Below are 14,572 nucleotides of genomic sequence, written 5' to 3'. Positions count from 1 at the left end.
TGAGATCCATCTAATTTGGGTTCAGCTTGGAGTGTATTGCTTATTAAATAAATTCATTTGAAATCTTTGCAAGTCTGTCAGACTGTATGACATCAGGAGATTACAGCTTGGAGATGAAGTGTCTCTAGGGTTTGGAAGTCTTTAGGGTTGAGTTTAGTGTTCAAACCAGCTGGAATGGAAAGGGATTGGGGCTGCAGTTAAGCCAGTCTGGGATCACAGATTGATCCACATTCTCCTGTGTAGGTTAAGTGCATCCAGGTCTGTGCCTCCTTTTCTTTGTGCTCTGGGTGTAAGTTTTTCCATGAAAGTTCCCCTCCTCTGGGAAGGTGTTTCTGCTGTGGCTTCTGTCCCTCACACTTAATGAGGAGAGTTGACCCTGACATGTTCAATTCTTGTGTTCACAAGTTTGTCTGGGACTTGGGTCCTCAGTGCTTTTTGCAAGTGTGCGTTTTTCTTCTCTGGTAGGTAGGAATCAGTGTTACCCATCACTTCTAAATTAGATGTGAGTGCTGGAGAGCATGAATATCACCCACTGTTATTTTACAGAGTCTTTGTGTTACAGAGAAACAATTTTTTCATTGACCATCTCTGAACCCTCTTGGCCTGTATAGGTTTGGGGAATATAGAAATGGCCCAGAGGAGATTTGTGCTTCCTCTTTGTTCATTCCATTTGCTTTCTGCCCTTCCTTTTATCCAGTTTGTGCATCCTTCTCTATAGATTCCCCACCCCAGGTTTCCAGGTCAGTCTTTCAGGATGCAGAGCATCTCAGATAAGGGAGATCCTATGGACCCAAACAATATTTTGGATGGAGGGGTCTCTTTCCTGAAGCCACCCACATCCTAACACCACTTAATGTGAAAGAGGGTCCTCTGGGGATTGGAACTAGATGATGTTTAAGGTCCCTTCCACCCCAAACCATTCCGTGAGTCTATGAAACAGCATCTCAGCTGTCTCCTTCAAACAACTCTGTATATCTCACAAGCCCATTTAACTGAAGCAAAGGGGTTATAGCTTATTTTTCCCTTCAGATGTATATCTGAGTCTGGAATAAGCCTCCTTGCTAGTGCAAATTGGCACAGGCTGCTTGACACAGAGCCACTGATGGCCTGAGCTCAGCTGTTTATGCAGGACAAGATCATCCTGGTTTATGCCACTTTCTATTTAAAGACAAATTGCCAGTCATTTTAATTGCTCACTGCTTGTGAACCCTAATACAAATTGACACAGTACACTTTGTTCAATTACCTGGAGCCCTGACACTTAAATAAAATGCTTTATGCTCTTTTAACCATGCAATTTAGTGTCCATACACTTGCCCAGCATAAGTGAGATGCCACTAATTAAATGTACACCTGATATTCCTTGCTGGCCCTTGAAACCACTGGAGGTGCCTCTGTATCTTGAATTTTGTTGATACTGCCCAGAGAAGTTGCTGCTTGTTTTCACTGATTTTGGCCAAAGTTGCCCAAAACTTTGGCCAAATGGCAGAGTTGCCCAAAATGGCAATTTCCACTTTCCTGTGTTTCACTAGCATCACAATAGAAAATGAGTGTCTGTTTCCAGCAGGGAAGCATCAGGCAGAGTTTTTCTGAACTCAGACCTGAAACAACAGGCTGGTTGCAGCATGGGGCAAAATCATGTTGTGTTAAGTATTTCCCTGTAAATTAAACCAAAAAAGAAAGAAACAAGGTGAGTCATCCCCCTCCCCTGCACTTGATGCTGATCAAAATTCCTGCAGGCAAGGGAGAAGTGGGGCAACAAAACTATAAAATAATGAACAATTAGATAAAGAGTGCACTTCTTAACACTTGTGCCCGCTGCACACATTGTAAACAAAGACTTGAAATCTATGTTCCCATTAATAACCAGACAGCTGAGGAATTAAAAATGCTGCCCTGAAAGGTTAACAGTCCCCTTCAAGCGTGTTTAAATTCATATGCATATCCTTGATGTCTGTTCTGAAGTAGTGAGATTTGATATAGTGGAAGTATAAATACATCCACTTCAGTGAGTGATTCTGCAAATCCTGCTTTGATAAGGTCTTAAATCTGTTGAGTTCAGAGCATAAAATTCTCTTGTAGCATCAGTGCTAGGTGGAAACAGTGCTTGCCAATTCCTTTTTTTTTTTTTTACACGTATTTTTTATTCCCTCTTTCAGAACTGTAAGATACAGCGGTAAATCTTCTGCTAGCTAGTAAATAAATGTGGTTATTAGATGTACAGGATTTAAATGCAAATTGGGCCAAATTGAACCTTGATGTGAATGAGGGGAGCCAGACTGGCCAAAGAAAAGCTCCACACTCCTCACTCTGTATCAAGGCTCGAGTTTATTACTGAGCATGTGTTCATTTTCATTTTAATAATTGTTGCAATCTATCTACCTATCTTCTCTCTTTGAGGCCTTGATATGAATGTTCTGCAATAACTTGTTACGTGCAAGATAACAATGTGTTTTCTAGGGCAGGAGTAAATCCAATATAATGTTCCCCATCACAGCATTGTTCCTGCATTGTTCCCTTTGATGATTCATAGGCATTTCACTGCACTGAACCATAAAGGGCTTGTTAATATCATGATTTAATAATATTAAACCTGTGTAAAGAAACTCACTGCAAGCAATGTGAAGCTGCACAAAGATGTTCCCTAAAAGTATAATGATGAAAATTCATAAGTGTAAGTGTTTGCTCTGCTGTGATGCTCTGGTTTGAGTGTGATACCAAAAAATGTGTCTGGGTAGGGATTTACCTGAAATGTTTCTTCCCACACCCACCCAACCTTGCAATTAAAAAAAAAAACCCAAACCCTAAACACTTTCTGATGAACAGGTGTCTTAATAATGATAATATTTGTTTTGTTCAAATATGACTAATATTGCTTGAAGACCTGAGGCTCTTCAAACTAGGAAACATCAGGTATTTTGAGAAATGAAAATTAGTTTTTTCACTATTTTCAAGTAATGAGATAATATGATTCTCGTTCCTTCAGCAGAATAATTTGAAGGATGTGAATTTTTCTGGATTTTACTCCAGGTTATAAAACACAGTCTTTATCCAGTGTGCCCCTGCTAGCTGCTTTTGTGTTGAATTTATCCATGTTGCACAGCTTGGAATGTAGACACTGTTCATTTCACTTGCTCTGTCCATTCATATGACTTAAGAACTTTAGTCTTCCAAAAATGTTTGATCTCCAAACAGTCACCTCTTGGTTTTGTTGTTCTTTTTTTTTTCTTTTTGTTATTGTCATCCCTTTAGATATCTATTCTCTGAAGACTATAACTGAGTGGAAATGCGCTCTGGAAAAATCCCTTAATGATGCAGCAAATTTTCCTCTTCCAATGGAAGTGTTCAAGGTAAAAGATATTTTTCCTTTGCTTGTGGAACCTGTGATGAATAAATATCATGCCATGTTTAGTAGCTAATGTTAAACTTTCTCTGGAAAGGCATTTGCTATAATACATAACCGTGGAAGGTCACAAGTTGGATGTTTGTATAAAACACTTTTTATGTGTGGACTTATTTCTTAGTTGGTGTTTTCTGGGGGCTGGGGGTGACCAGCAGGGATTCCTCCAGTTATTTTTCCTGTGTCTTACTATGTTAAATCTCTGCAAAGACATCATACATAACTGTGAAATAGTAAGGCTGTGACTATAGAAGTTGACACAAACTGGACAGATTTCTGTGAGCCTTACACCAAAGTTTTCACCTGATCACAAGCCACAAGGTAGAGAAACCTCCTTCAGAGACCTGTAGTAGAAGTGAGAGATTATTTTGTTCCTACATCTTGTTTTTTATAATTTTTTTTAATTCTCACTCTGGTGCTTCAGCCCCAAGGCACTGCCTTTAATTTCCCATGTAAATCTGCACTGCTGAGAACCATGGTGGCTCCAGCTAATCCTGATTTACAGCTGTGCCTGCCTGGCTCCAGCAGTTCCATCCTGGCTGGGGTGGGATGGACAGTGAGGGGATGCTCAGGGAGGGGTGTGGGAGCACAGCAGTGCCCCATGGCTCTGCTGTCACCTCCTGCTCGGGGACACCACCAGCCTGGGGACCCTCTGGTCCTTCAGCAGCACTGCACTGGGATGCTCAAAAACATCCCTGGAATTGGTGCAGTTCATGTGTGGATGTGGCACTTGGTGGTGCCCTTGGCAGTGCTGGATTTGGATCTTGGAGGGCTTTTCTAACTGAAACAATTTGATGGTTCTGTTACTGGAATAAATCTCTTACCACGTCCCATTCTGGCTGCCACAAAACCCCAGTGCCACCTTCACCCTCCCTGGATTCCATGAGGAATCTAGGCTCCTCACCCAGCTGGGATGCACTCAAATTAGCCACATTAATTAGGGGACACTTTGCTAATAGCCCAGGCTCATTGGCTGGGAGAAGAGGGAAGATTGGAGTTGGCCTTGGGCACAGATGTGGGTTTGAGGAGCCCTGTGCTGGGTTGGAAGTGAAGTGCACGGAGTTCTGGGTCTCTGCCATTCATCTCATCCAAGGCTTCCATCTGCCAACTCTATTAAAAGTTTGCATTGGCAGCTTCAAGATCAAAAATGCTTTGTGTGGGGCAGGGATTATATCACAGAAGGGAATTTCTAATGTGTAAATTTTATTCCTGTCTGTGTGAAAGAGTGAAGAATGTTTCTGATGAGGCTCATGAAACATCCTTTTTAAAAAAAAAGTTTATGACTAACAGCTGTGTTGCTGCCTCTTCCCAGTGTGCCAGACTTATACCACTTATTTTAATTATTGCATGCAGGTCATAAATTTGAATTCATAAAATCCCAGTTGCTGTGCTGTGTGCTTGGAGCTTTGGAACTTGCAAAGATGTTCACCTTAGAAGACAGTGCAAAACCTTGGAATGCTTGAATGGCCCAAGAGTAGAGTTACTCTGGGGCCAAATGTGGCCAAAATCTTTGGGTCCATGATTAGGTCAGTAGGATTTCTCTGTTTATCATAATGTGGAAGGTGAGCACAAGATGAACAGAATTCAGATTTTATTGCTGGGCAGGCAAGAGACTGAATAGATTTTCTGTGTGTGGGCATCACTTTATTCTGCCCGTTTGGGGTGAATCAACCCCATTTTGTACATCTTTATTAAGGAGAAAAAGACAAGATGTCATCTGTGCCTGTGAGCAAGTCTTCCTCTGGTAATGACTTAAACGTGAGTTAAGGGTTGAGGAGACTTGGGAGTAAACGCAACTGATCTTGCAAAGAAAGCCAAGGATTATCTGTGGGACCTTCAAGTAGAATCCCAGATGCCAGCAAACAGTGTTGTATCCAAAGGTGTCTTTTATAACTTCCTTCTAATTTTAGTTTTTTTAAGTTTTATTTACAAACCCAGCACAGAAGTAGTGTCACTACACCGTGCCTGGGGCTCCTTGATATTGTAGCGGTTTGTTAGATGAGATAAAAAACACAAGGTTTGACAGCTGGCAACTCTTAGAGATCTTCTGGAAAGCTGAAAGTGTCTACTTTGGCAGACAGACATGGTGACTGCACACTGAGGAGTTACATTCTGTTTTTTCCACATTTCCCTGCAGAATTCCCTGGCTGAGCAGGGTGGAGGTGTGTGCTTGCTCTCCATGAGCACGTCCCCTGGGCTGGATTGTGAGTTAAATCCATGTTGTCCTTAAAGCTCTGCCTGACTGAGGGAAATGTCACCGTGGTGCCATCCAGCTGTCCCCAGGAGGTGGCACTGGCAGAGCAGGGCCACGTTTGCAGGGTGAGGAGCAGCAGCTCTCAGGGGTCTGTCAGCCTGTTGCTGCTGTGACACTCCTCAGTTTCGGTGTCACAGCATTGGGTTCTGCCTGAGAGCTCAAAAACCATGGGTTTGAGCCTGAATTATCAATGCTCACAAGTGTGGCAGAGCTGAGCTTGGCACATGGTGGTCTTCAGCAGCAGCTTGAAAAACCCCTTGCAGAAGCACAGCCCTGATCCCCTCCTGGCATCCAGGGAGAAGACACCAGACCCCATGAGCTGGTTGCAAAAATCAGGAGAGAAAGCTGCAAACAGGATTTTCTTCTCTATTTTTTTTTTCCTGGTGCTGTTTTACACTTGGCCATATGTTGGAAGTGTTTGTAAAATGCTTTAGGATCCTTTGAGAAAGGAACATGATGTTTAACTGTCACAAAATGCTGCTATTATGCAGCTACTAAACATAGTGTTTTGCAAACTGCACATCCTGGAATAAATTTTCCTCCTCACGAAAGCTTTTTGCAATGCACCTGCTATTTTGTTGTTCCCTGCCTTTCAGAAAACATGTTGATCCTTGAAGGAAAATAAATACAGACAGGGTTTTCAAGGATGTTTGAATGGCTTAGGAGCACAAATCCTTCCAAAAGGCCACAGCCCAAGGACATGTGTCCTTTGCTGTGTCTGCTCTGATTTCAGAGTGCTGTTGAGATGCTCCCGCCCTTGGTTTGGTACAGGTCATAAATGATGGCTTGGGCTTCAGGTGACATCTGATAAAATGGTCAGGGCTTGCTGTGAATAAAAATGGTCAAAATGTTGCTGGGGCCTGATTGCAAGTTAAGTGGAACAATTTCAGTGTTTTGCTTCAGTGCTGGCATTGCTGGTGCTCTCTAAGAGGGAGCCATGCTCCAAACACAGCCCTAATACTACAAACCAGTGCATATTGCAGAGTTACAGCCCAGCAGCTTATGTAAGGTGAATGGATTTCATTTCCTGGACAGAGGCAGACAGGAGATCCTGGATCCTCTCTGACTCCCATTCTGCTTTCTCCAGTCTCCTGTGCCCGATCTTTGGGTGCCATGCAGATCTCATGGATCCTCACCTCACCTGTTTGGGCAGCTGAATCCTACCCAGGATTTGGGGTGCTCGTCGTCTTTCCATGGATTTTGCACATTGGCATCCTGTTCTAAATTCCTGTGAAGTGAATCCTGATGCCTGGCTTGGATGGAGCTGTTAGCAGCCACCTCCCTAAACCACATCCTGATAAACTGCTTGGAGAGCACCTAGGAGAGAGAGGTGTTAGATATCTAATAGAGGTGGAAGTTCCTGCTTTATAGCCTTTGGTCCCATTCCTCCTTTCCTGAACTTGTTTGTTCTTTCCAGCTCTAAATCTCTCTAGCAAAAACCCTTCTTTATTATACCCAGCCCAGTGTTCTCCTGTTTCTGACTGGAGCTTCTGGATGTCTCCTGTTACCAGTTAAAAGTATTAATTAATACTAAAACTAGTGACATGGAAGGAATCAGTTGGGACAGATCTCTCTTAAAGAGACAGATGGAGGGACCATCCACCACCCAGGCAAGAGCTGCCCCTGAAATTCAGGACAGAGTGATGCTTCTAGCTCTACACTCACAAGCCTGTCAACAAATATTGAACAGGACTCCTTCCAACAAAAAAAATAAATAGTTTTTTCCAGTGGATGAACAATGCATTTTAGTAGTGAGAGTAAGAGGAACATTTTCTCCAAGACATTGATTTTTTTTTTTAAAGAAAACTGTCACATCATATATTCTGAAAAATCCTCTGTGCCCAGGATTCTTCTCCTGGGAAGCTGAGAAGCCTCAGAGAAAAAGGAAAACAATATTATCTCATTTGCTTCTCCTGTGTTTTGCTGCTTTGGAATGTGGTTTGGAGATTGTTTATCCAACAGGTGGTTGTTTGATTGGTTTCATGTGAATTATTTTAACTTAATGACCAATCAGGGTCAGGCTGTGTCAGACTCTGGAGAGAGAATCATGAGATTCATTATCATTCTTTGTAGCCTTCTGTAAGTATTCTTTCTCTATTCTTTAGTACAGTTTTAGTATAGTATTCTTTAATATAATACCATAAAATAATAAGTTAGCCTTCTGAGAACATGGAGTCAGATTCACTCCTTCCTGCCATGGAGGACTGCAGCAGAAAATACCACAGAAAACAACATCTCTCAGAATTTAGTAAACATTGTGGGTGCTTCAGAGTGTTTTCTGTACTGGAAGAGTTGAAATTAGAGAAACTCATAGGATTTTCACTCATGGACAATCCTGACCTGGCTGCATGAGTAGCCTTGAAGCCCAACAGGGTTTTTGTGTCTTCATTCCCCTCAGTGGATGGGCACGTGCTGCTGCAGCAGTTTGAAAGGATTATGCCTTTGGTCTCCCTTGGAAGCCAAGCCCCAATCTCGAGCTCCTTCATGCCCTGCTGGCCTGGCTGGCCCTGGCTCAGCACGCCGTGCTTTAATAACCCACGAGTTGTCTGCAGGCTGCCAGATTATTTATACTCCATCTGTTCTGCCTCATCTGTGGGCTCTCCAGCCCTTTTCCATGGCTGCTGCTTGCCTGGCTGGGACACGTCCATGGGGTCTTGGTTTGGAAATCCAGGTGTCTGCTGAGGAAGGCAGGAGCCTCCCCTGAAATGGAAACTGTAAACCCCCTCCCTCTGAATTGTTATAAATTTGAAATTAAGGGGCTCTCAGGCAAAAATATGGGAGCAGTAATACCAGGTTTTTATTAGGGAAGAAAATAAAAAGATAAAATAAACAATGCAGTAAACCAAAACAACACTGACAGAGTCAGAACCCAACCTGACACCCTGTGGGTCAGGGTCAGTCCCATTGGAATTGTGGCTCTGCCCTCCTGCAGTGTCAGGGGTGGTTCTGCTGGAGCAGGGATCCTGTAGAAAGGTGCAGTCTCTTCCTCTGAAGATCCAGTGGAAGAGGCAGCTGCTGTTCCTCTGGGAAATCCAGTGGAGAAGCTGTGCTGGTGTTCCAGAATCTCCAGATTATATCCAGGTAGGAATGCTTGGCTCCTCCCTCTGGTCACATCTCCCAATGGGATGCTGTAGTTCTTATCAGTCATGCAGTGGGGAGGTGTGGTTGTGGAAGAGATAAGGAAAACTGCCCACTGAACAGAAGACAACTTGCATCCAGATGGCAGATAGAAGACAATTTGCTTGGCAATCCAGGACACGTGACTTCCCAATCCCTCTGTTGTTCTGCTGTGTTTTTATCCACTCCTGCCTCAGCACTTATCTCTGTAAGAACCATGGGACACCACAGAGGGAGTCAAGAGGGTGAGATGCAGCCTGGTGCTACCTCTGTGAGCAGTGAACAGCTCTAACCCTCTCCAGCTCCCTCCTGACTGTCCAAGGCTGAGCAGGGATTTGGGTTGGGAGAGCAGTCCGGGGAGGTGGGAGAAGCCAAGCCCTGTCTGAGATGCCCCCAGGGTCTGTTTGGCAGTGCCATATGAAAGTCAGGGTTGGGAGGGAAATGCTAGAGGCAGTTCAAGCCAAGCAGATGGGATGAGTGAGAAGCAGGTCCCTCAACCTTCCTCATCCTCTGGCATGTGTAGTTTTCTTCATTGGGGATCTCTCAGGATGGGGAGAGGTCAGCAAAAGAGCCTGGTTTAGTTCAATCACTGCATCTAGCCTTGGTGTGAGGGAGTTTGTGACATCCTTAGCTCCTACCTTCCATATCCCTGGGCAGTGTTTTCCACTGAGAGGGGCTGATGTGCACCTGCAGCAGCATCTGCTGCCATGTATAGGGTGGTGATACCTAGAAGTCACCCATTTTAGGGCATTTTGCGAGGGCATGTAGTGATAGGGCTTAAAACTGAAAAAAAGGGAAGGTTTAGGTTAGATATTAGCAAGAAATTAATTCTTCATAATAGAGAGCTGGTGAGATCCTGGCACGGGTTGCCCAGAAGTTATAGCTGCCCCATCCATGGAAGTGTCCAAGGCCAGGTGTGATGGGGCTTGGAACAACTTGGGACAGTGGAAGATGTCCCTGTTCATGGCAGAGGCTTTGGAATAAGGTGACCATTACTGTTTCTTCCAACCCAAACCATTCCATGGGTCTACAATTGTATGATCTAAAGGTGCATTAATGTCCTCCAAGAAAGCAAAAGCAGCTGTGGTCCGTAGCTGTTTTCCAAGGTGGTTGCAGCTCACAGAGTGCATTGAATGGACTCCTGATCCCTTCTGCTCTCACAAATTCCTGTTGATTTCTCAGTAATGATTCCTGCCATGATGTTACTGCAGGCAGCCTGAGTCTGCTCACAGTTGAGGGGCTGTGTGTTGAGGGGGTGTGAGCAGAGACACTGCAGGTTTCACTCTGAGCACTCAAGGAGCTGTTCCCACCTGTGCCACCCTTTCTGTGTGACTTTACCCTCCATGAAAGGGGACCTGGGTGTGTAGCACAACTGGATGTCACCAACGCTTGTGAAGCACTGTGGCTCTGAGATGCTAAAAAACCCAAACCAAACTGTTCCTGGTTTTGGAAAAATTTGGGCAAAAACCTCCAAAGGGGGCCCCTCCAGAAATCAAACCCACAGGGCTCCTGCCCTCAACTGGTTTGGGAAGGATTCTCAGAGAGAAGTGCGAAGAACCTGTTTATTTAACAGGCACAGCACCCCCCAGCACACAAAATGAACAATATTGGGTGACAGCACTCTGAAAAAGATGACAAAATCAGAAAGTCGCTTTCCTGGGGGTGGTCGCTCTGTTATCAGTCCCTCTGGCACTGGGGCAGCTGCTGCCCAGAGTAGGCCCCAGTAGGCCGCAGGGTGCAAACTCTCGGGGTTTGCCAGGTCCCAGTCTGGAGCAGGTTTGAGTAGATCCAAAAAAAGGGAAAGAAGAAACAGCCCAGGCAAAAATTTGGACTGCTTAGCTAAACTAGCTAATGAGCAGAAACAAAAAGCAGAAGCAGCACTATGTACTGCCCCATCTCTGTGTCCCACCAGCCATGGGGGAGCAGCTGATAGCAAAACCAAAACAAAACTCTCATTCTTCAGAGCCAGTCTTGAAGGCACAGAACATGATATCCAGCATAAACAGAACACACAAATGGGGATGCAAGCATCATAACATCACCCTAGGACACAAACACACCAAAAAAACCCCAAGTGGATGAATATGCATCTCGTTTACCTCTGCCCATGCTTCCAGTGGCCAGGCAGAGCCAAGCAGGCGCTGTGTGGGAGGGGATCTTTGCCCTAATGCCATCTGCCTTGGCCCGAGCCATACGGAGAAGGTGTGCTTGGATTTCGACCGGCTACTCTGCAATGTTGCTGTTTCTATGGTAACTATTTTTTATTCAACAAGAGGAGCTTAAAATCCATAGGGCTAAATGCAGTCCTCGGCAGAAGCATCTGCAGATTTTCAAGGGGCTCTTCAGTAGGTGCAGTTTGTAGCTGGCTCTCGTTGCTTCAGGGTTGTGGTGTCTCTAAAATGTCCCTCCCAGCGCCCTTTCCTCATCATCCCACCCCACATCTCTACATTTTGGTCTTCCTCTGATGGCTCTTGTCAGAGCAAGGGGACAGTTTGTACATGTTGTGTCTTACAGGGATTTCTGTCTCCCTGCAGAGAGTGCACCTTCAGGGAAAATTGCTCTGTGTTTAGCAGAGTAAGTTGGTGAATCACAAACAAGACTGATTCATCTGCAAATAACACAGAGGGTGCATTGGGTAGCGTGTCTTTCTTTATTTTCTCTTTTTTTTTTTCTCAATTAAAAAAACAAATGCCAGATTCCTGTGGAGGCAGTTTAAGCACTGCTATTACTGTGTTTGTGACTAGTTCCCACACGTGAGCTTTGTGATTAAAATTAGGCTATTAGGAACAGCCAGTTTCTTGGAGAAATTAGAGAGAAAAGATGGAGGGGAAGTGATTTCTTCAAAAATAAAAACCAAATCAACTAATATGTTCCCAGTTATACCAGATGGGGCCTGCTCCTCTGTGTCCTTTATTGGGGTAAACCAGGAGAGATGGGACTGAAGGCAAGAGTAGTTCACACTGTTAAAGGAGGCTCAGGTCAGTAATTTATTAAGTGGTCAGTGTTTCTAATTAGCCTCTCAACCTTGCAGCTTTTCAGCATTCAGACTTAGTTCTGAATTTTACATGGAGTTGCAGTTTTGTAAATTGTGTGCATCTGACTGTCCTGGACCAAAAGAGCCCTGACTTCCAAAAATATTTGAAAATAAGCCTGAAATTTGAAAATTAGATGCAAATGCAAATTAGATGCCTTTTGCTCTTTTCATACACTGTGTAAGCTGCTGTGTTTAAAATTATATTACTCCAGTGGTCTTGAGCAGAAGGGGCTAAAAATGGACATGTCACAGTCTGAAAGTGATGCCCTTCCTTGGTTTTGGGGACACAGATAAAGCAGCCAGCTCTATCAGAGTGCAGCTTCCCTGAGTGTCACAGACCAAAGCAGCTTAGCCAGGTCCCCCTGCTCTATCAGCTTTACCCAGTGCACTGTAAAATTACCTGAGCTCCACTCTTGTGACATGGACAGAATTGAGTTTATTTACAGCCAAATGGCATTTTTTTAGCAGAAATTACATTTGTAGGCCTGGTATTTAGCTACCAGGTTGGGCAAGTGGCAGTGATGATGATTTTGAAATTTCTGAGTTAATCACCTAAAACTAAAACTTCCTGACGTAATTATCAGGACTTAAGCATGTCACCCACACAGGTACTTCCCTATGGCTTACTCAGATCCTGAAGAGTTGCAATGCTTTTCTAAATCTGTTTGTGGATCTCTTTTGGAGTGACATTTAGGCTTCCATGTCACCTGGTATTTCTGAAATCCACACTGCTGGTGGCTTGTTAGCTGTGAGGGAGAAAATTATGTGGCTATCTCAGACTCTAAAGAAAGAAGGGAATTTGGGAAGGGAATAAACTCCCTAACCTGGGAATTTGGAGCCTGTTTCTGCTCCCAGTACTGTGGCTAACTTGTTAGTTGACCTCCAGATGTGCAGTTCCCAGTTCTGTGTGTGATGCTGGATGCAGTGAGCTGTTGCAAAGCCCATCAGTAATTTTTGCAGGATAATTACAGAAACACAAGCCACGTAAAGATGGAAATCAGGGTGCAGATGTGTATCAAAGCAGGGCTGTCTTTCAGGTGGCCCAGAGGGTCACAGCCTGTGCATTTGCAAATGCACCCCCTGCTCTAAGGCTGTGAGCATGGGGCTGAGTTTAATTGCTTTTTTTGGGATTATAGTGAGAGCTGTGACAGCTCTGGCTGTTGCCAGTGTGTTTGGACTGTGAGTGACAGACGTTCATTGAGGGCTTTTGCAGTGCTCCACTCATTACCCCTGAGCTGTAATCCATCATGTTGGAGACTGTGACCCTTGGAGTGAGCAGCTGTGCTGCCCGTGCCACGTTAATTTGTTGAATGTTTTGTGGCATGGTTTTTCACTTTGCTCTGAGTTCTGAACCCTTGTTGACTGTCAGTCCAGGTCACTTGGCTGCTCCTCAGCAGCCAGAGGGTCTTTGCATTGCCCTCTCAGGGCTTGTGAACCCCAGGACAGGCATTCTGGTGTAAATTATAGAATCACAGAATCACTGTCTCATTTTGTTTGGAAAACACCTCCAAGATCGAGTCCAACCATTAACCCAGGACTGCCAAGGCCACCACTAAACCATGTCCCCAAATGCCACATCTGCACAACTTTTAAATCCCTCCACAATTCTTAAATCCCTCCAGGGATGGTGACTCCAGCACTTCCCTGGGCAGCCTGTGCCAGTGCTTGGCAGCCCATTCAATGTAGAAATTTTTCCTAATATCCAGAGCAAACTTCTGTGTGGTCAGCCAGGCTGCTCCTGGGAAGCACTGACAGCCAGCAGGAGTAAAAGCCCACCATGCACGAGGCTTTAAAATGCTCCAGCTGGTCAAAACTATTCTGCCTGTTGATCTCCATTTCAAAGGAAATTGAGTCACTGGGAGAAGTTGCTAGAAAATAATGGCTGGTGACATCCTCGCTGGTGGCATTGAATGCTGTGAAATAGCAGCGAAGGGTCGAATTCTGCCACCCATTATCATGTCAGGCATTTCTTTTGTTCGGCTGCAGAGCCTGGCGGGGACCAGGAGAAAGTCTCACCCCTCCAGTCCTTTCCTTGTAGCTGCTTTTATTAAACAGGCGTCGTTCCTGTCAACGTGAATAAAGGGAAGAGAGAGCAGTTCATTATCCAGTGTATCACTTTGAGTCTAATACTAATTAAAAGCTTTGCCATCACTTCTCTGGAACCTATTCTTAGAAATTATGTAAATTAATTGGAGTTTTGAAGAGGAGCATATGCCAAATCCTAAGTAATTCCCTGCTGGCTGAGGCAGCTCCAGCACTGGAACTGGAGAATGGCATCAGGAATCTTTTTTCTTTCCTTTTGTGGCTGCAAAAATATAAGGCTGCTTTGGTAAATTCTAATGATTCTCTTTAGCCAGTATATGAGACAGATCAAATATCCAGACCCTGACCATTTTCCAGAGAGGTGCAGTACAAAGGCTTTTTCTCCATGAAAGCTTTTCCATTTCAAAAATGACATTTAACACAGAAAGGGTTTTACATCCTCAGCATTTCTCCAAAGAAATGCATGTTTCTGCTTCAAAGAGGATTTTGACCCTCAAAAGGGAGACATACTTGAGATCCTGTGAACTCCCCTTGTGAGTTCACTCTTGCTACTAATTTAATGGGGAAAAATATTTACTTGCTGTGCTGAAAGACAAGGGAGATTAGATCCCAAGGTACACAGTGCTTTTGAAGTAAAATACTTTTAAATATTATTAGTGGGGGTTTTTTTCCCCATCTGATTATTTTTCCCCTTTGAAAAAAAAAAAGCCAAAACAAATAGAAG

The 14,572-nt window shown here is 44.2% G+C and overlaps 1 protein-coding gene across 1 annotated transcript in view; it reads left to right on the top strand.

The window, feature by feature from the left end:
• The window catches only part of SFMBT2 (Scm like with four mbt domains 2), a 116,154-nt gene that overhangs the window by 53,018 nt on the left and 48,564 nt on the right, over positions 1-14,572 (top strand). The window contains exon 7 of the mRNA XM_059473030.1: positions 3,253-3,350. Coding sequence (XP_059329013.1) covers positions 3,253-3,350 — 98 coding nt within the window. The remainder of the gene's footprint in view (positions 1-3,252; positions 3,351-14,572) is intronic.

Source organism: Ammospiza nelsoni, chromosome 5, assembly GCF_027579445.1.
Source record: "Ammospiza nelsoni isolate bAmmNel1 chromosome 5, bAmmNel1.pri, whole genome shotgun sequence".
In the NCBI taxonomy this organism is placed as follows: Eukaryota; Metazoa; Chordata; class Aves; order Passeriformes; family Passerellidae; genus Ammospiza; species Ammospiza nelsoni.
This window is presented reverse-complemented; position numbering and strand designations above follow the sequence as displayed.